At 51.6% G+C, this 20736-nt stretch overlaps 1 protein-coding gene across 1 annotated transcript; it reads right to left on the bottom strand.

The window, feature by feature from the left end:
- Window positions 1-279: 279 nt before the first annotated feature.
- On the bottom strand, window positions 280-20507 carry P3H1 (prolyl 3-hydroxylase 1). Its single transcript, XM_047085106.1, has 15 exons — window positions 20013-20507; window positions 16994-17146; window positions 15038-15227; window positions 14704-14835; window positions 13286-13425; window positions 7826-7915; window positions 7476-7528; window positions 7180-7301; window positions 5255-5382; window positions 5034-5129; window positions 4463-4613; window positions 2040-2157; window positions 1599-1674; window positions 1171-1311; window positions 280-753 (listed from the first exon to the last, which is right to left on the bottom strand). Exons 1-15 carry the CDS (start codon window positions 20475-20477, stop codon window positions 619-621), a joined length of 2190 nt encoding a protein of 729 aa, XP_046941062.1. The 5' UTR covers window positions 20478-20507; the 3' UTR covers window positions 280-618.
- Between the last annotated feature and the right edge of the window lie 229 nt (window positions 20508-20736).

Here is a 20736-nt window from a genome sequence, read left to right as displayed (position 1 = left end):
CAGAGCATTCCAGTGTACGAAGTGCTGTCACAGCCGATACCGAACCCGGGCCACACAACTGCCAGGAGGTGGGCAGAGCGAGCACCGGGGTCCCCATTATACCGATGACAGCTCTGAGGTTAAGTGTCTGGCCCACGGCTGCACAAGAAGTGGCCGAGCCGGGCCCTGAGCCAGGCGTCCCCACACGGCACCGGAGCTGTATCCTGCCCAGAGCGATCTTTATCAAGTGAAAGTTCTACAGCAGGTGGACGTATTTCGACCCTCAGAATAAACTACTGAGTAAAAAAAAAAACCCCACAAATCATTTATTCTTTGGTTGTCTACACAGACACTTAAATACCGTAGTGCTGTCATGTGGCTGCCTGTGCAGGCCTCCAGGGGCGGCTCGGGGCCTGCGTCCCGAGCCCACAGCCGGGTCCAGAGGAGAGAGGGCCGTCCTGCCATGTCCACTTTGGGGAGCAGTAGCACCGTGCGGACAGCCGTGAGCAGGGTCCCGTTGGCCGGGCAGCAGACGGAACCTTCTCACTGCTCCGCAGCCCCCAGGGGCCGGCCGGTCCAGGGCGCAGGACGTTTACTCCAGGTGGGTCTGGCCACCCACCCACAGTGAGCCGGACGCTGTCAGAGCTCATCCCTGCGCCCCGCCTCACCGCCAGAGAGAGACTCCTCGACGGGCTGGGGGGGCCCCTCCTGGGGGAGGACCATCTCTTCGGGGTTGAAGAGCATCTTCACCAGGTCATCCGCCTGCACCCTGTCCTACGAGGACAGACCCGCCTATTCAGAGAGGCCTCGGGACCAGGCACTCCCCTCTCTCAGGTGCTACTCGCCCCAGAACAAGAAAGTCTTCCTCCCTGGCTTCTGAGCTCCTCTCCTTCCCAACAGCTCCTCCTCTCTGGGCGGACAGCTAGGGTGCTGCCCAGCCAGGGAGTCAAGCACCAGGACCGTCCCCGATCCTGGCATCCCTGACCTACAGCCCCGTTTACAAGTAAGGAAGAAGGGCCGGGGAGGACAAGGAGACGTGGCCACGGTGACACATCGCTGGAGGGAGGGGCCTGTGTGGACTCAAGGCCTGGGACTCTTGTCATGTCTAAGCCACTGGCAATGAGACGGGAAGGTGGGAGCAGAACCCGAGCCCTTCCAGGAACAGACCACAGCGGTACCAAGTGCTCTCACCCGCTCGCTGTGCCGGGCGTCCAACGTGAACCACAGGGCGATGGCACAGCGCTGGCCTCTGGTGACAGCCCTCACTCCGTGCGGGTTTTCGGTGCCTGAAGAGAACCCCACAGCCCTTCCGCACTGGGGCTGTACTTCTGCCTGAGGGAGACACAAAGTGTGGGGTGGTGGGGGGGTACCTGGGATGGAGACTGTAACCTGTCTTCAGAAGGGACACGGGATCATCAGGGTCCGGGATCAAGGGTGGTTCCTCAGCCTGGTTTCCCAAAGACCACAGCTGGAGAGGTGGCCATTCAGAGGAGTAGGTGACACATCTCAAAGCCCCCCCCCCCCCCCCCCCCGGGCTTGAGGAGGGGAGCCCTGGCCGCTGGGCCCATGGCGCTTTGGGCGTTTCTGTCTCCCAGGGATGGGGACAAGGGCATACTCACTGTCACAGTCTTGGCGTCTAGTTCAGTGAAATAGAAGGTTCCTCCATCGAAGTCTCCATTCAGATAAAGAATAGCACTGGGAACAACGGACAGTGTCTTGCCAAGGGCCTCCTCCTCCTCCCCCCTTCCCTTCCCCTCCCTCAACAACCCACAGCTCCAGTTCCTTCATCTCCAGGTGCTCTCAACCAGCAGCTGGAGGATGGCTTCATGGAAAGAGAGCCTTCTAGACCCTTCTCTGAAGCCTCAAACGTGACCCCAGCCTTCCCACCCCTCTACCCTCACTCCAGAGAATCCGCTGTCCTTCTCATGACACCACACTGAAATGACTCCCTAACTGTCTGACCTCCTAGCCAGAGGGCGTGGGGATAGGGATTGGATTCTGGGGACAGCTGGGCCCACAGTTCCGTGTGCGTGTGTGTTGGGGAGGGGGACAGCTGTCACCTGTAGTCCCGGAAGGTGTAGGCGGGGGGCTCTTTGATGCATACGAGGGCCTCGGCATTCAGGATGCAGTTGTCCACGTGGACTGGGTGGCTGCTGTCCTTCCTCTCAGCCTGTGCCTCTGGGGCCGGGGTAATGCACATTAACGCGGGGACACCTCAGGAGACACTGCAGCTCTCCTGTTGGCATGGGGGGGTACTTCCCCAAATGTGTCTGGGTCTATGGAAATGGCCAATGAACTAGGGGGGTCTCTGGCTCAGTCACCAGCCCAGAGGCCAGGACAAATCTGCAGGTTTCCCAGGAAGGTTCTTGGTGGGGCAAACAGGTGCAGCAAGTAGGGTCAGGAGGCTCTAACCAAGAGGCAGGTCCTGGGCTAAGCTGCACGACCCCAGCTTTCTGGCTACAATACAAAACAGGAACCCCCAGGGAAGTAAAAATGAGGAGTCAGGAGGGTGGCAGGATGCAGGCAGGGTACGGTGAGATTCCATATGCAGTGGGAGACAAGGTGAGGACGGCATGGAGGGGGAACAGATAGGAGCAAAGGTAAAGAGTTAGCAGGGTGCCTGGGTGGCTCAGTCGGTTGAGCGTCTGACTTTGGCTCAGGTCATGATCTCACGGTTAGTGGGTTCGAGCCCTGCGTGGGGCTCTGTGTTGACAGCTCGGAGCCTGGAGCCTACTTCAGATTCTGTGTCTCCCTCTCCCTCTCTCTCTCAATCAATCAATCAATCAATCAAAAGGTAAAGAGTTAGTCTCAGTAGGGCTTTGCAGGCGGAGGAGCCATGCAGGAGGAAGGTCATGAAAGAGAACAGACGGCACGTACTCTAGGACGCCAGGCAAGCACGCACATCACACGGAGCCATCGCCCCCAGCGCAAATGTCTGGCATGCCCTGGGCAGGCTGGTGGCCCTGTCAGGTCACCATAGATTCCTCCTATTTGTCCCCACCTGTGCAGCCAGTCATCAGGCCCTGTCCCTCCACCTCCTACACCCCCCTCGTGTCTTCCCTTCTCTTTACTCCCAACGCCACCTGCCAGCTCTAGGCCTTTGTCCTCACCCACCCAGGTCACGGCTGACCGGCTTTCCTCCCTCTGGCTTGATCCATGCCCTCCGAATCTCTCAACACAAAGCAGCAAAACTAACCTTGTAAAAAAGAGGTCTCACCGAGTCCTTCCTGCTTGATGACTCTTCCCGGCTTCCCACTGCCCATGCCCCCAGCTTGGGATGCCGTGACACATATAGTTGTGTATCTGACACATTCCTTTGGGTGTGTCCAGATTTTGATAGAAATCCAAACCTTCCGGGGGGAGTAAAGCTCTCTAATCCCTACCACCTAGCCACAGCGCATCAGTGCGGAGAGCCTCTGAAGGCTGTGGCACGACAGATCTAGCTGTAGGCCATGTGTGACCCCCGCCCCCCTCCACGGGCACTGGCCATCCCTCACCCCTCCTCAGGATAGAAGAGAGGGCGAGTGGGCAAGGAATGACCTTGAATCTGCTCTGACTTGGTTTTTGTTTTGTTTTAAAGATTTTATTTTTAAGTAATCTCTACACCCACTGTGGGGCTTGAACTTACAATCAAGAGTTGCATGCTTGGGGTTCCTGGGAGGCTCAGTCAGTTAAGCATCTGACTTTGGCTTAGGTCATGATCTCACGGTTTGTGAGTTCAAGCCCCGCATTGGGTGAGCTTGAGTTTTGGGCTCTGTGCTGGCAGTGTGGAGCGTATGTGGGATTTTCTCTCCCTCTGGGATTCTCCTCTCTCCCTCTCTCTGCCCCTCCCTCACTTGTGCACTCTTTCTTTCTCTCAAAAAAAAAAAAAAAAAAAGAGTTGTACGCTCTCACTGAGCCAGCTGGGTGCTCCTTAATTTTCCTTGATTTATAAAATTAGATCTCTCACAGATTTGGTATTTAACATGTGGTGACAGAGAACTTGCAACTTAGCTCATGATTGATCTACACCCCTGTACGTCCAACACCACTGCTGAGAACCAATGGCCTACAGGATAAAAACCAAGTCCTGAATGTACTTCTCCATAATCTGGCTTCTGAAGGCCTCCCCAGTCTTATCTGACTACCCCAACTTCACCCCCACTCCCCAGAAACGGCCACTTTCTTAACCCCACCACCAGGTTGTCCAATGCCTGCCCTCGTTTGCACATGCTGTTCTCTCTGGCTTAAACAACCTCTCATCACCTGCGCACTCCACAGCTCCTATTCATCCTGCACAACTGTCATCACCTCCTCCAGGAAGCCCTCCTGTCCTCCCAGTTGACTGTAACTTCCTGGGCTGCACTGATCGCACTGGGCTGCAGCTTTCTGGTTCCCCAACTAGGATGAAAAGGACCTTGTCCTGTTCCTCCCCACGTCCTCGGCACCAATGCCAGGGCACAGAGCGTGTGCAGTGAGAGCGGCAGGGATGGAGAAGGCCCACCTTCGATGGCGGTGCGGCACACCAGGTGGGAGTAGGAGAAGTAGAGGGGGGTGTCCAGGCGGAAGTAGGACTCCATGACGCGCCGCACCTTCTCGGTCACGTTGTAGTACAGGTGGGCGCTCTGCAGGGGAACCTTCCCTTCCTGTCCCAGCTGCCAAGGAGACCAGTGGTCGGCTGCCCTGAACGCCCATCTGTGGGCTGACGGGACCCACCGAGGCAACAGGCCCCCCTCCCTGTCCCTCGCCCAAAGTGCCAACGCTGTACCCACGCACAACGGCCCCCCAGTGTTACACCCGCCCCTCCTCCACCCTTCTCTTTATGAACAGTTTGTGCAGCTCTTCAGAAAGCACTCTCCTGGCTCTGGACACCGGTCAGTCTTGCTGCCTCGCTCTGATCACACTGAGTTTACTAGCCAGGACTCAACAGTCCACCTCCCTCAACTTAATTCATTCTGTGACAGGCAGACACCTTCACCTTTCCTGCCTCCACCCCCAACTCTCCCCTCTCCCAAAGCCTGAGCGTCCCCTCTCCCCATCCCCCACACTCTAGAACACTGAGTATTGGTTTTTACCTTGAGGGCCTTGAAGACAGTGACTCCATAGAACTTTTCACTGGGGGTGTGTGGGGAGGTCTGACCCCGGTAGCCATCTCCTGAGGTCGCTGCTGCCTACAAGGCCCAAAACACAGGACGTAGACAGGGCAGCTGGGGTGGTTAAGGGTGAGCAGTGAGGGGCACTGGTGCAGGGGAGGCTGGGCCTTGGGGTGAAGGCACGGTCACCGGGTTTCCCTTACGTTGGTAAGTCTCTGCAGCTCTCGGCACTCATCATCGGAGATGACACCATCCATCACCACCCTCTGGGAACCATTCAAGACTTTGGAGTTCATGGTGAGACTGATGCCTTCGTAGAGCAGGGGGCCACCTGCAAAGCAGTCATGAGACTGGGCTGAGACCTGCAGCAGTTCTGTCCAGACACTCTCCATTGGATGGGGATAGAAATTCCAGGTGTTTCCAGGTCGCCAGAGAAACCTCCTACTCGGTCACTTCCAAAGGTGGGGTGGCCAGGAGGACAGAACTTGGAGCCGACAAGACAGAAGAGCCAAGCGCTAGTCCTGGCTCCCCTCCCAAACAGTTGTTGGTTCTTGGGCCTTTGCCAATAAGGAAACATCACCAACACATTCCTAAGACCATGAGCCCCAGAATCAGAAAGAACATGCTTATTAGCTGTGTGACCTTAGCAAGTTACTTAACCTCCCTGAGCTCTAAGTTCCTCATCTGGAAAATAGCATCTACCTAAGTCTGACGCTTGTTTGATGTAAGAGAACAACAAGGCAAATTAAAAACCTAGCACAGGGGCGCCTGGGTGGTTCAGTCAGTTAAGCGTCTGACTTCAGCTCAGGTCATGATCTCACAGTTTGTGAGTTCAAGCCCTGCATTGGGCTCTGTGCTGACAGCTCAGGGCCTGGAGCCAGCTTCTGATTCTGCGTCTCTCTCTCTCTCTGCCCCTCCACCACTCACGCTCTGTCTCTCTCTCTCTCAAAAATAAACATAAATTTTTTTTTAAAGGGGAGCGGCTAAATTAGCCGCCCTGTTTCAAAAAACAAAAACAAAAACAAAAAAACGAGCACAATCCCTGGCACATAGTTAATGCTCAAACTTTAGTTCCCATCATATCATTGTCACCAGCAGCAGCGGTATTTATTTACAATGGGGACTTCCATCTGCCCAACCCACCCCCCCAGGCATCCAAAGAAACAATAGAGTGAAAACGAAGGAATGCTGGGCCAATTCTTTTTATATGCTAATCTTGTTAAATTAACCACTGTCAACTTAAGCCACAGCAGAGCAAAGGCCAACCTTCTCTTCTATTTCTCGTGGCCTCCCTCCATGCTGGGGACCCACTGGAGACGCAATTCAATTCCATCTATTTACTGAGGCTGCACTGTGTGCCCGGCCCCCGCGAGGGTCTCACACCTGAAGGTGGCACCTCTTCCAACAATTATGCACATGGGCAGACCTCGTGCAAGCACAGAGAAGGCTGCCAAGGAAGCTCAAAAGGAAGACGGAGGGGATCCTCAGGGCTGGGAGTTTAAGAAAGGCTTTGTGGACAGAGATGATGGGCGGGCCCTGGGAGGAGGGACAGGCTGGCAGATGAACAGAAGGTATAAGCAGGGGAAGAGCTCAACATGAGGTGAAAGGGGCAGGCAGGGTGGGTAGGGGCAAGGTCCTTGTATTTGGAAGACTGGTCTAGCCACGTGGCAGGGGAGGAGAAGGACAGACCAAGGAGGGACAGGAGTGCTCTGACAGCACCGGGGCCTGCAGCACCGGGAGAGGAGAGGCCTAGGGAGACAGGTGAGGAAAAGCAGTTTCAGTGCAGGTTGGAGGGGGCAGGCACGGGGGCAGAGCCCTCGGATCTGGAGGCTTGGTAACAGGGTACATGATGGAAGCGGTGTGGGGGGTCGGGGTGGGGACAGGATGAGGTCTGTGCTGTAAACACTGACTACAGTGAGCTGAACCAGCGTTCCAGTGACAACAGGAATCCTATCTCTTAACCAAAGACCAATCGTCAGTGCCCCTTCTGGGTGGAAGTCCTGGTGAGTTAAAAAGGGCACCAGGCGAGGCTAAGCCTGGCACAGGTCCTGGGGCTGGTCAGCTTGCGCAAGGACACCAGCTTGCTGTGTACATGATAGCCGCAGACCCCCAGGCTCTGACCTCTCACCTTCCCGGGTCAGCCTGCTCACATCCAGCGACTCCTTGGTCTTCTCCTCCACCAGGGTCTCAATCTCCTTCATGAGGTTTCCGATCTCCTGGGAGATGCGGACGGCTGTTTCCCTTTCGGACCTGTGAGCACGGCCACCCTGAGCACTGTGTTCTGGGGCCACCCTGGCTCCCACCCCAGCCTCCCAGCCTGGACCAGCCCACCCCCCTGCCAGGAGTTCACATCTGCCTGGGCTCAGGAAGCCTCGAGTGCCTCATCAGGCCGGTCCAGCCATGCAGTTTCTTCAGGGGCCTCACTTTTGTTTCTCTTGCAATCTTTTGGGAATCACCTCTTCTGGAGTCCATGAATCCTAAAAGCAGATCAGGAGAAAGATCAACACTGTAGAACGACCTGCATCATCCTCCAAGGTCTCTGTGCGTAGATTAGGGCCTACGGGAGGACCCGCCTCATCGCCTGCCTCCTCTCAGGAGGTAAAGTGAGGTGTGGGAGCCGGAGTCACCCCTGGCTGCCCAGAACTCCCCTTTGTCTTCCTCTGCCTCTCGTCCACAGGTTTCACAGATCCCATGTCTGGCTCAGGCCCCTGATGGTTTTTGCCCAGAGTCACACAGCTAGCCCCCTCACCCCCAGCTCCTGCATCCTGGCTCACCGGGTCAACAAAGGGAATTCCGAAAACATCGTAAGCGAAGAAGAGCAGTTCTTTCTCCAGCAGGCTGCGCTGTCGGTACTCCCGGGCACTCTGAGGAAAAGGAGTGGAAGGAAGGCCCTGGAACTCAGTCCTGTTAGCTCTGCAGCAGGGGTGGGGAGCGGGGAGTCCAACCCCACATTCTGCGCTGTGGCTCCCTGCATGACCCGAGACTCCTCTCCCACTCCCACTAGTACTAGTGTGTCTGTTCTCCAGCACCTCTGTGCTCCGGGTTCCTCTGGCCTGGCGCAAGCAACGCCTCTGAGGGTGGCATAAGGCCCCCTGCCTCCCCCCATTAATCTCCGAGACAGGAAATCTGATGATTCTCAGGAGATGGGGAAATATTCCTCAAAGAAGGAGAGCTCTTTCTGGACTTCCATAGGGGTTCAATGCTGAGGCAGGAGACCTCGGTGCTCCGTGACCCATGTGTTATCACTTAACCTTTACAGCCACCTTTGAAGTTGACAGTATTCATTTTAGAGACAAAGACGCTGAGGAGCAGAGGGGATATGTGACTTGTTTAAGGTGACACTATAGGAAATGGAGCAGGGACCGACATTCAGACCCAGGTCTTCCCGATCCTGAAGCCCACGTGATTTTGGTTAGGCCCCTGCCTCCTCTCAGACTCTGAGCAGACCGGATCCCTCCCGGAGTCCCACGGCTGCAGCTACAACAGCAGGGTCTGGCCTTCCGGCCCTACCCACACATGCTCACAGAGAGGGCTTACCCAGGGCAGAGAAACTAAGTACCTTCCAGGGTCACATCTCTCCCTAGGTGCCCTGCTAGCCTCCAAGCAGCAGAAGGAGGAAAAGAAAAAAGAAAAAGAAGACACCATCAATTGAAAGAAAAGATGAGGGGAGTAAGGAAAGTGTTAACAAGACATCAATGAGTTCTACATCATCTATCATATTTACCCAATGGGGAGATGGAAATTTTCTCCTAAGGAGTTTAAGTGGTTCACCAAGTTCTAGACACCCAGCTAGGTGTGTTCTCCCATTTAACCCTCTCCCACAGCTCTATGAGGCTCCTAGGAAGCAAATCCCACTCCTACGTTTATTCACTCGGCAATGATTTGTGGAATATCAGCTATGAGACCGGAACTGTGCCAGCCCTGGGGTAACGCTGGGCCAGAACCGGGTCACCACCACCAGCCACAGGCCACTGTGCGAGTCAGCCCATCTCCTGGAGCCAGAATGTTCTCATCTGTAATGTGGAAGAATAGCGCCCCCTACCAGGGCGGCTGCGGTGATTAAATGAGATGATGGGTGTGAACCACACAGCACAGTGCGTGGCCTGGGACAGGGCTCAGCAAATGCTAGTTACCTTCTTTCCAGAAAGGAAAGTTCTAGTTAAAAGTGGTTTATTTTCTCCCTCTGCTCCAAACTCACTAATATGACTATAAAGTGGAGGGAAAAAGGTCTTAACTGAACAAGACAAAGGCACCTGAAGCAGCACCCTCTCAAATGAGACGGTCCCCACCTAGTGGCCAAAGAGGACAACTACAAGGTCGGGTCTCCACAGGAGAGGGGATCGCAAGAGAAGGGTTATTTCTTTTTTATTTTTATTTTTTTTATTTTTTTAACGTTTTATTTATTTTTGAGACAGGGAGAGACAGAGCATGAACAGGGGAGGGTCAGAGAGAGGGAGACACAGAATCTGAAACAGGCTCCAGGCTCTGAGCTGTCAGCACAGAGCCCGACGCGGGGCTCGAACTCACGGACCGCGAGATCATGACCTGAGCAGAAGTCGGCCGCTTAACCAATTGAGCCACCCAGGCACCCCGAGAAGGGTTATTTCTATTAGAGACTCGGGATTCCAGAGCCAGGAAGGAAGAACCTTGCTTTTTTTTTCCTTCAGGGCAAGCTGGTGGCCCTACCTCACCATATGAGAATCAAATGAAACAAAAGCTGTGGAAGAATTTTTCAGACTAAATGCCACACACATCGGAAGAGTGGTTATTTTCAACAGTAAGCTCTGCAACAGCCACAATGGGAAGTTGGCTACTGCCTCATTCTCTGCCTCCTTCTCCTGGTGAACAGGGGAGAATTTAGCTACCTGGGGCTGGAGGACAGACAGGGCAGACCTGTGAGGAAAGCGCCCTGCTCCACCTGTATGTACCTGAGTTAGGTAGGCAGCACCACTCATGTGTCTCCAAAGCTGGAAGTTTGGTTCTAATTAGATGGGAAGATGGAGCAGTGAACCATTCTGCCATCGCCGCCTCCTATTCCACCTAGACAGTTCCTTCCTCCAGCCACTGCCTCCCTCGGCCCAGCAGCCTCCCTCTGCCTTGCCACTGAAGCCCTGTACTGGTCTCCTGCTTCTAGCTCCTTCCTGTTCTGAGCCTTGCACGGTGTCAGCTGGTCGGGCTACTGTTTAAATATCTTCGCACACCCACCACTGTCTGCCTTATGGAATAGAGGCCAAGGTCCTGGGAAGGCACTCAAGACCCTTCAAAATCTGACCCTCCCAGGCCTCGTTGTCTGTAACTCCCCAGTATCATCTTCCATTTATGTGGGACAATTGTCCAGGTTGTTTGCACATGCTGTTCTTCATCTAAAAGGCCCTTCCTTGCCTCATTCACCTGCTGAAGGCTTTTAAAACCAAATGTCAACGGCACTTCCTCTTGTGAAGCCTTCCATGACTTGTCAGTTGATTATTTCCTTTTTTTTTCAATTTGAGAGAGCGAGAGAGGGCACATCATCAGGGGAAAAGGGGAGAGGGAGAGAGAGAGAGAGGGAAAATTTGAAGCAGGGTCCACACTCTGCATGAAGCCCAATGCAGGTCTCGATGCCATGACCCTGGGATCGTGACTTGAGCCAAAATCAACAATCGGATCCTCAACGGACTGAGCCACCCAGGCGGCCCAGTCGATTATTTCTCTTCCATGATTCCACTACAGCTTGCATACGTATCCACTATTAGATTTACTACGGTATTCTGTAAATTTTGGATTAAATACCTTTCTGTATCATCAGTGCCCTAAGGTTGTGCTTTAGATGGCATTCAAGGGGCACTTGGGTGGCTCAGTCGGTTAAGTATCTGACTTCAGCTCAGGTCGTGATCTCACGGCTTGTGGGTTTGAGCCCCGTGTCAGACTTTGTGCTGACAGCTCAGAGCCTGGACCCTGCTTCAGATTCTGTGTCTCCCTCTCTCTCTGCCCCTCCCCTGCTCGTGCTGTCTCTCTCTCTCAAAAATAAACATTAAAAAAATTTAGATGGCATTCAAAAAGACACGAAAGTAATACATTATAGTGACTCCAGCTCAGGTTATGATCTCACGGTTCATGGGACTGAGCCCCATGTTGGGCTTTGTGCTGACAGTGTGGAGACTGCTTGGGATTCTCTCTCCCTGCCTCTCCTCTCTCTCTGTGTCTCGAAATAAATAAATATTAAAAAAAATTTTAATGTGTATTTATTTTGAGAGAGAGATACAGTGTGAGCAGGGGAGGGGCAGAGAGAGAAGGAAGCACAGAATCCGAAGCAGTCTCCGAGCTGTCAGCACAGAGCCTGACGTGGGGCTCAAACCCATGAACTGTGAGAGCATGACCTGAGCCAAAGTCGGACACTCAACCAACTGAGCCACCCAGGTGCCCCATCAAAATAAATAAATATTAAAAAAATCCCACATGTGTAGCTATAAGAAATCCACAAAGTGCCAACAGCCATAAGTACAAACATTTTGGTCTCTCTCCCTACCCAGGACCTGTAGGCCCATTCCTTGGGGGTAATTTGACGAACAATTTCTCATCAATCTGTCTAAAAAGTGTACAGTTTAAAAAATACCTATGTGTTTTAAAAAACACAAATAGGATAGAATATAACTACAGATCTCTTTTGTTTTCCTTACCTAAAACAGTCTCATGGAGACAATTTCACAGTGGTGCATAGTAATCTGCTCATGCAATAAAACAGGTGTCTTGTATACCATTGAACAGATGTACTGCCATTTATGTAGACAGTTCCCAAACTGACGGCACTTAGCGTGGTTCGGTTGGTTGCTTTCAGTGGCAAGGTTCTGATGCGTATCTGTGCCCGTTTACCTCTGCATACCGGGGCAACTCTGCTGCGGGCCAAATCTCTGGCGGTAGAATCGCCAGTTAAACGAACAGTCCCACCGACAGTCCCGCCAGCGGCGCGGGAGTGTGCTTGCTTTTGCACCCCCTACATTTGTCCCAGAGATTTGGTGCATAAGCAAATGGGTTGCCTCTAGAGTAACAGTAGCTTTTGGCATCTGTTTGAAAAACTGGTCCAAAGTTACTTTTACACAGTATGTAGACGGGGTTTGTTTGAGAGGAGCCAGCAGGACACAGGCGACAGGCTCGCTGTCCTAAGTCTCACTCATTCTCCTGTTCTGAAACCAGGGATCGCTCCTGCAGTGACAGGCCACCCCCTATTTCAAGAGATGGCTGAGGTAAGAGGTGAGGAAACCGGCCACTGGCTGCTTGTGTCATATACCATCAGTAAGGCCCTCGTGATGCTACCTGTCCACAAAACATCTGGGAGATATTTGTGCCTGTTGGCTTACAAAGTGCATTTATACTCAGTATGTCATTTGACCCTCACGCCCATCTTGTGTTAAAGAAAGAGTAAGAACCACAATCCCATTCTATGGAAGGAAAACCCGAGACTCAGAGGGGCCATGCCATGTGCCTGAGATCCCACATGACATGCAGAAGTTTATACAGCTAGTAACTAGAGGAGCAGGTGCTTGAGCCCAGACTAGTGACTTCAAATCCAACTCACCATTCTGGGCTCAAGAAGAGGGTCCAGGGTGTGTGCAAGTCGTATGTGAAAATATCAAGGATCATAGTATCACATTTCACTAAGTTTAAAAACAGAGAACTTTCTATGTTTCTAAGTGCAAAAATAATACCATTCGCTGAAGGGAATTTAGAAAATATAAATGGGCAAGATACAAACATCACCCATATTCCACCACCTAGAAATAATCCACCACCTAGAAATGACCACTGAACATGTCAGAGAGTTTCACTTTGGTCACTGGGTCTGCTTGGGAGGGAGTCGGGCATAGTGCTGAGAGAGGGAGAGCTCAGCTCACACAATGGCAGAAAGAAGGGACAGGGAGGAAATGGAGGCAAGAAAATAGGTGAGTGAAAAAAGAGTTTAGCTTGAAGTAAAAAAACGATAGATGTTGGCCAAACAGTATCAAGTCTAAAGCAGAGGTGCCAAGAAAGGGGAAAAGGGGTGCCCTCATTGCAATTCTGTTTTTCTTTTACGACTCAGACAACAGACTTCGGGGCCCCGATCGCACGGAGAGGCTGTTCCCTTGTTCCTGAGTGACAAGTGCATTAGTGCCCTCACACCTCCCTGTCCAAGCAGTGCCAGACCGCACCCCCCCCACCCCCCCTTCTGCCCTCTGGTCTGGGTTCAGCTCGCAGCTGCCAGAACTAAGGCAATCTCTCACCTCACGGGGGCCAATGGATCTGGCTGGTTCTTCTCCAAGCATGGCTGTGTAGTAGGCCAGATTCTGGTTCATCACCTCATCGTTGGGGAAGAAGAGGAGGTAGGTCTTGGCACATTCAATAGCCTGTGTATAATTCCCAACTGCAGAGCAAAAAAAGAGACGGCTGGGAAGAAAGGGTCTAATCCTGGGTACCAAGAACCACTGATGCCGAGTCTCAGTGCAGCTCGAGGCGGTGATGACACACAAGACGGCCCTGCTACCTAACACAGCTGCTTGATCTGAGGGGGAAATTCTAGAATAAGAACAGAAGTTACATAAATACAGAATATAGAATTGATTTAAGATGCTCAACATCCTCAGGCCTGCCTAATGTTTAAAAAAATTTTTTTAAATGTTTTATTTATTTTTGAGAGAGAGAGAGAGAGAGAGAGCATGAATGAGGGTGGGGGGCAGAAAGAGAGGGAGACACAGAATTTGAAGCAGGCTCCAGGCCCTGAGCTTCAGCACAGAGCCTGACACGGGGCTTGAACTCATGAGCTGTGAGATCATGACCTGAGCCGCCGCTCAGGCCTGCCTAATGTTGAATGCCCACATCTTTGACACTTCATAAGTAATTTAAACACTACCCTCACATGAGACCAATTTCACGAACATTCCCATCTTCCTACTTTCTTTTCCCTACATATTTTCAGAAGATGGGGACAGACCAATAGCAGATTGCTTCTCTGACAGGACAGTTCTCATGCACATGTGTTGGTCTCCCCAACTCAACTAATAAACATTTTATACTCGGGCCGCCTGGCTGGCTCAGTCAGAAGAGCATGCGACTCTTGATCTCAGGGTCGTGCGTTCAAGCCCGTAGAGATTTCTTAAAATAAGTAAAATTAAAAAAAAACCAAACAACAAAACACTAGATGCCTATCTTCTAAAAAAAAAAAGAAAAATAAATAAACAGTTTATACTCTTGAGTGTGTGGTGACGCTTAGCACACAGAAGGAACTCAGGAAAGATCTGCTCATTGCTGCTTGTTTGGATACTGGCAGTCCCCTGCCCGGAGCATCAGCACTGTCCTAAGGAGAAGGGCTGGAAAATGTCCTGTGAACTGGTTTAAATGGCAGTAATGGTAGTATATACCCTTGCCTTTGCTCTACCTTAACTCAGATGGGAAATCAGGTTATAAATGTTATAGAAGGGAGGAGAGAGGTCCTAGGTCCTCTCCCAGCTTTGCCGGTTGCTGGCCTCGGCTCCTGGGGCCAGTCCCTTGTCACAAAGCACCCAGGGGTCACCTGGCTGGGTGCCTCCCAGAGTCACAGTGAGAAGCTAAACATGTTGAAGCAGCACAGGGGCCATCGTCCCTGCCTACCTTGCTTTGGGCATTCTACTGAAAAGCAGCAGAGAAGGAAGAAAGTCGGTCTTACTGTTATAGTAGGCAAACTGCAGATAATTGTAATGTGATGGGAGGAAGTCTTCAAAGGGCTTCTCTCGGCTTGGGTGGGAAGCCAGCTCCGTGACGCAGTTCTGCTTACAGCTGAGGACCTGGATGTAATGATCTGAAAGGAATCAGAGGGGTAGTAATCAGGTCGACCTTCAGGATTCAAATTCTGGTGAAGATGAACACGTTCAAGCGAAGGGAACTTTCAGGCCCATCCTCAGACGGCAGGGATTGAGGCGGAAGACGCCGTGTGCGCATCGTCAACCCGTGGCCCCGGGAGCCCCCGGGCGGCAGGCGAGGGCAGGCCCGCGGCCGCGCACCTGCGATGGCCTGGAAGAGGTCCGCGTTGTACTCCAGGTAGTTGTAGCCGTCATAGTCGTACGGCCCCTCGCAGAGCGCGCGGCACTCCGCGTCCGCCACCGAGTACTCTCGCAGCGCCGCCTCCAGGTGGGCCACGGCTTCGTGCGGCTGCTCCTCCGAGTAGAGCCGCACTCCCAGCCGGAACTCGTGCTACTGGGAGGAAGGGGGGACTCAACTGCGGGCCGCACCCAGCCCCCGGCCCTCGTGCCCCCACCCCCACCCCTACCCCTGGCCACCTGCACCTGCGTCCTCATGGCCTGCCTCGGGTTAGGGACGCAAAACGGTGGCTGCTACCCAGTGGAGGCCTTTCGTAAATGGCCTTCACAGGTTTCTCTGGACACTCCAAAGCATTTAACTCAATCTCGATAAAAGATACACGGGAGTTCGCTGCAATTTTCTTGTACTTTTCTACAGGGATAATAGTGTTCAAAATAAAGATTTAATGAAAAAGAGCTCTTAGATGCTAGAATGAGGTCTGTGCCGATGGTAGCCACCTTTCCAGCATAAGGGGTGATGTGGGCTGCAGATGACTGTAGAATGGGTTTTGCTATCTGTGACACATAGCTCCCATTCATTTTCTCTTTACAAAATGCTATTAGCATCACAGATAATATCTCTTGTGGGACATGGATTTCTGCTAAACAAATAGAATAAGATCATCAAGGAACACTGCACCACTTATTGTAGTGAAAGCAAAAACCTACACAGTAGATTAATACAATTATGCAAAAAATGGACTGTCATGCAACCATTAAAAATTGTATTTTCAAAGAAAATCTGAAGCCATGAGAGAAGCCTCATGATATAGTGTTAGTTCAAAAAGGATTTTGAAAAGTACGTATACAACATGATACCAAATTAGGTTAAAAAATTAAGATATAGTGGAGGCGCCTGGGGGCCGAGTTGGTTAAGCATCCAACTCTTGGTTTTGGCTCAGGTCCTGATCTCATGGGTTGTGGGATCAAGTCCTGGATCTGGCTCTGTACTGACAGTGTGAAGCCTGCTTGGGATTCTCTCTCTCCCTCTCTTAAGCATCCAACTCTTGGTTTTGGCTCAGGTCCTGATCTCATGGGTTGTGGGATCAAGTCCTGGATCTGGCTCTGTACTGACAGTGTGAAGCCTGCTTGGGATTCTCTCTCTCCCTCTCTTTCTGTCCTTCTCTGACTTGTGCTCTCTTTCTCTTTCAAAATAAATAAATAAACATTAAAAAAAATTAAGATATAGAAGACTTTAAAAATAGGCTAAAATATGAACTACTGGTTTTCTTTTTTTTTTTTGAATTTTTTTAATGTTTATTTATTTTTGAGACAGAGAGAGAGAGAGAGAGAAAGACAGAGTGTGAGCAAGGACGGGCAGAGAGAAATGGAGACACAGAATCCAAAGCAGGCTCCAGGCTCCAAGCTGTCAGCACAGAGCCAGACACGGGTATCAAACCCATGAGCTGTGAGATCGTGACCTGAGCCAAAGTCGGACGCTTAGTCGACTGAGCCACCCAGGTGCCCTGAACTACTGGTTTTGTTAAGATGGCAGTATCATAGATGATTACTTTCTCCTTTGTACTTATCTGCATTTTTCTAGTGTTGTACAATGAACATTTACTACTTCTGTAATCAGAAAACAAGCCTAGTAAAAGTCACTTTAATAAAAAAAGAGAGCGGGGGGTGCCTCGGTGGCTCTCCGTCAGGTAAGCATCCGACTTCGGCTCAGGTCATAATCTCACGGTTCATGGGTTCGAGCCCCGCGTCGGGCTCTGTGCTGACAGCTTGGAGCCTGGAGCCTGCTTCAGATTCTGTGTCTCCCCCCCTCTCTCTCTGCCCCTCCCCCGTTCATGCTCTGTCTCTCAAAAGTAAACAAACATTAAAAAAATAAATAAATAATAAAAATAGAGAGAGAGAAAGGGACAAAGCTTTTTTCACCATATGGGGTTTGGCCTCAAGATCCTTGAAGTCAGCCTCCTTCACCCCAGACATGGTTTGGTAATAGTCCAGATTCTGCCGCATCTCCATGTGTTCAGGATTGCCCACGAAGAAGGTATGTGCAGCTGCTACTGCTTTCTCCAGCTTGTTTATCTAGGAATAAAGCACAAGAACATAATCCTCACATCCAAGCCCTGAAGGTTTGTGTCCAAATGCACAGTCCACGGTAAACAGGAAATCCCAGCCTTCCTGAGCCATCCACTCAAACAGTATGCTCTAGACCTTGCCAGCCGCAGAAAACACACCTATTACAGGAACTACATACCAGAAATTAGGAGCACAGAGCCCTGGGCAGAATTAGCCTTTCTCAAATCAGGCGTAGCAGTTCCCCAAATCATTGGAGGTGAAACCTTCAATAGTGTAAACATTCTATTTTTATTTATTTTTTAATTTTTTAAATTTCTATATATTGTTTAATGTTTACTTATTTTTGAGAGATAGAGACAGAGAACAAGCAGGGGAGAGGCAGAGAGAGAGGGAGACACAGAATCTAAAGCAGGCTCCAGGCTCTGAGCTGTCAGCACAGAGCCCAACACGGGGCCTGAACCCATGAACTGCGAGATCATGACCTGGGCTGAAGTCAGACACTTAACCGACTGAGCCACCCAGGCACCGCTAAACATTCTATTTTTAAACAAAGGTCATATTGTGGGGGGAATGCTATGGAAGATTGACTGCCCAAATAATATATTCTCAAGATTCAGATGTGGCAACTGAGCTGAAAAATGTGTAACGCTTCAAGAATTTAGTAGTAGAGGAGAAAGAACAGTTAACAACGACGCCGTGTCTAAGGATTTCCCTAGAAGATACTTTTCTTTTTCTTGCATAAAATAGAATCAAGTGTTTTTGACACATTCAAGGAAAAGATGAGTGACTGAAAAATCCTAAGGTCTTATGCAAAATCCAGACATGGCATCTTCTGACTCAAAGCCTGGGGCTCATGAGGTTAAAACAAGTGGTTATATTGAAACCTGAGGAGAAAAAATTGTGCTACATGCCACAATAATGCCCATAGCAATAGACTCAAGCATATCCGTGTTACACAGTTTCCTATGTAGAAGCTAAAATAAATCACTGATGATCTAATGATTAACATGGGCTTAAGTGTCAGACAGATCTGTGACAAAGCTAGGTTTAATTAGTCACTTGCTGGGGCTTTAGATCAGTCACTTAAAGTTTACTCTCTAAATTCAGTTCCCTAATCTGTCATCTGCAGATAGCACTCACTAACTCACAGGGTTGTTGAGAATGTTACACAAGGTGATATACATGCAGCTTCTAATACATGGAGCTGGGCACATACGAAGCACTCAATAAATGTTAGCTGGTATAATCAATATCCTAAAAATTTTTTCCTTTTCCTCTTACCATCAGAACTAGTAAATGCACATTAGATAAGGAGTCAGCCCTGGCTCTGACCCTAAAATAGCTAGGTAACCTAGGGTCAATAATTGCCATCTCTGTACCTGTTTTGTTAATTGTACAGTTAGAAATTCTCCCACGCCTGTCCCCTTTATGGATTTATTCTCCCACTGTTATCTTTCTACATTGCTTGTGCATTTTCTCGTTCTCTCTTATCTTCTCTCTCCACCCCCAGTCCTACTTTACTAAGCACCAAGGCACCTAATTTCCTTCTCTCGTGTGGACAACCCAAACTCATCTCCTAATGGTTAGCCCCGCCACCCCTTTCTCCTTCTCCCAAGGCTTATTCCACCTTCCAGAAATAGCATTCTAAAACCTGACACTGGCTCCTGAAGCCTGCAGAATTCTCTTCTGACTCTGGCCTCACTTTACCTGGAATGGCCATTCTTCCTCTCCTCTAGTGAGATTTAGGACTGACCTCAATTGTCAACTCTTCTTTCAGTCTCCCTGGTTTCTCTGAGACAAAGCTAGGTAAAGTTAAACAAATGTAAAGTAAAACAATGTAAAGTTAAGCATTTTAATGACCTGTACAAGAACTGGAATGTAGTAGGTATTCAGGAAACAGTTGTCAAAGAATTTTAGAAAGTGCTGTTAAGTGACACGACCAAAGACATGACCCACTTATTTTGGCTTCAAATACAGTACTTTCCCAAGTAACAAGGAGGAAGGGAACAGAATTGTGTAAGCAAAATGCTTGTGGAGAGGTGGAGGTCTGGTCTCCACAGTTCTCTTAAGTCTCTCTTTAGGTGGAATTGAAGGTCTGTGAAACTATGGATATAATAAATATGCAGCACAGCTCCTCCTTCTTTGTTTCCCCCCAATAAAATGGGTCTAGTAATAGCACCTACCTTACAGGATATTGACAAGATCTGGGCAAATAAATCAATAAACACAAAGTTCTTAAAATAGCGTCTGGAACAATGTGCTGGCTATCATCACCACCACCACCACCACTCAAGCCAGGGACGCTCCAAATCCATGGATACACTTGGTCTTAAGCCACTCTGGAATTCCTAAAAATACTCATTTTCTTTGAAAACCTGACAATAGCCAGAGGGTCCCCCCACAGCCTTAGTGGCTAGACAGCCCCTACTGGCGACGTGGCAAACTCACGTCCTGAAAGAGAGCTGCAGGAATCGTGTGGCAGGAAAAGCATCACTGAACAACGAACCGGAAGGAAGATATTGTAGAAAGGTCCTAGCTTCTCACTCGGACACTTACAATGAAATCCGGATGAGAGACCCAAATTGCCGCTTTAGTTCCCTCTAGGAGGCCTCCCGGGGAATACAAGGCCAAGGTTTGCTTGGTCGTGCCTTAACCCCACGCTGGACCTTTGGGGTTACCATCTGCCTGTGCGAACCTGGCGTAGCAGGTCTTCCGGCAGGGTCCCTCTTCTCCCTGGGTCCGAGGAGAGCTCCCCGGCCAGGAGGCCACCTTCCCTCTCCGCAGATACTTCCCCGGCCCCCCAGGTTCGCCCGGGTCATCTGCAACCACGCCCAGAAGGATCCCTGCCGCCCAGGGCCGGACAGGTCTGCACCTTGAAGTAGGCGACCTGCAGGTAGTTGTAAGGGCTCCGCTTGCGGAACTCCAACTCCAGCTCCTCGCTGAGCGAGTGGGCGGCCGGCGGCCCGAGGCAGCGGCGCAGGCAGGCAGCACGACGCAGCAGGCCCCCAAAGAAGCGCAGGTCGTGCAGGGCGGCGGCGCCCGAGGCCTGCGCCAGGCTCGGGGACGAGTCGGGGTCCAGCTCCCATGGGAGGTCGGCGGCACACCGGGTGCGGCAGCGCAGGCGAAGGGCGCGCAGGGCGGCCCTCGAGCGAAGCGCCCGCTCCATGCTCAGGACCACCCCAGCCCAGTCCCCGCGCGCGTAGGCCGCGGTCCCCTCCGCGAAGAGCAGATCAGGCGCAGGCATGTCCCATCCCGTCTCGGACTCGACCTCGGCCCGGGAGGCAGCGGCGGCAATCGCCAGCAGTGTGGTCAGCAGCCTCAGAGCGCGTGCAGCCATTGCCGCCTCAGACCTAACGGGACAGCCTGCCACCCGCCACGGAGGCCGGAGTCCCACCCCCGAGGAGCCCCGCCCACCACGTCCCTCCCCTCCCCGCCCCTTCCCTGAGTGGAGCCCCGCCTCCCAAGCCCGGCGGCGCATGCCCACGAACGTTGCACTGCCCTTTTTGGCTTTCCCTAAGCCAGCACCCCGCCCCTCAGCAGAGCCTAGGGCGTCAGCTAGAGCCCCGCCTCCGGGCTCAGGCGGTGCCCGTCAGCCC

Source organism: Lynx rufus, unplaced genomic scaffold (genome assembly GCF_022079265.1).
Source record: "Lynx rufus isolate CCGP_SWC_20201006 ecotype Redwood Valley unplaced genomic scaffold, mLynRuf1.p SCAF_2, whole genome shotgun sequence".
Classification (NCBI taxonomy): Eukaryota; Metazoa; Chordata; class Mammalia; order Carnivora; family Felidae; genus Lynx; species Lynx rufus.
The sequence above is the reverse complement of the archived record's forward strand: the minus strand, read 5'-3'. Positions and strand labels throughout refer to the sequence as shown.

What these genes read in the sequence shown, in the direction of transcription:
- P3H1 (XM_047085106.1), bottom strand. Translation starts at nt 20,477, where the DNA reads ATGGCTGCACGCGCTCTGAGGCTGCTGACCACACTGCTGGCGATTGCC. An exon ending in TGCAGGTCGCCTACTTCAAG is followed by an intron (nt 17,147 to 20,012) that starts GTGCAGACCTGT and finishes CTTTATTCCTAG; the next exon opens with ATAAACAAGCTGGAGAAAGC. An exon ending in TAGACGCCAAGACTGTGACA is followed by an intron (nt 1,312 to 1,598) that starts GTGAGTATGCCC and finishes TGTCTCCCTCAG; the next exon opens with GCAGAAGTACAGCCCCAGTG.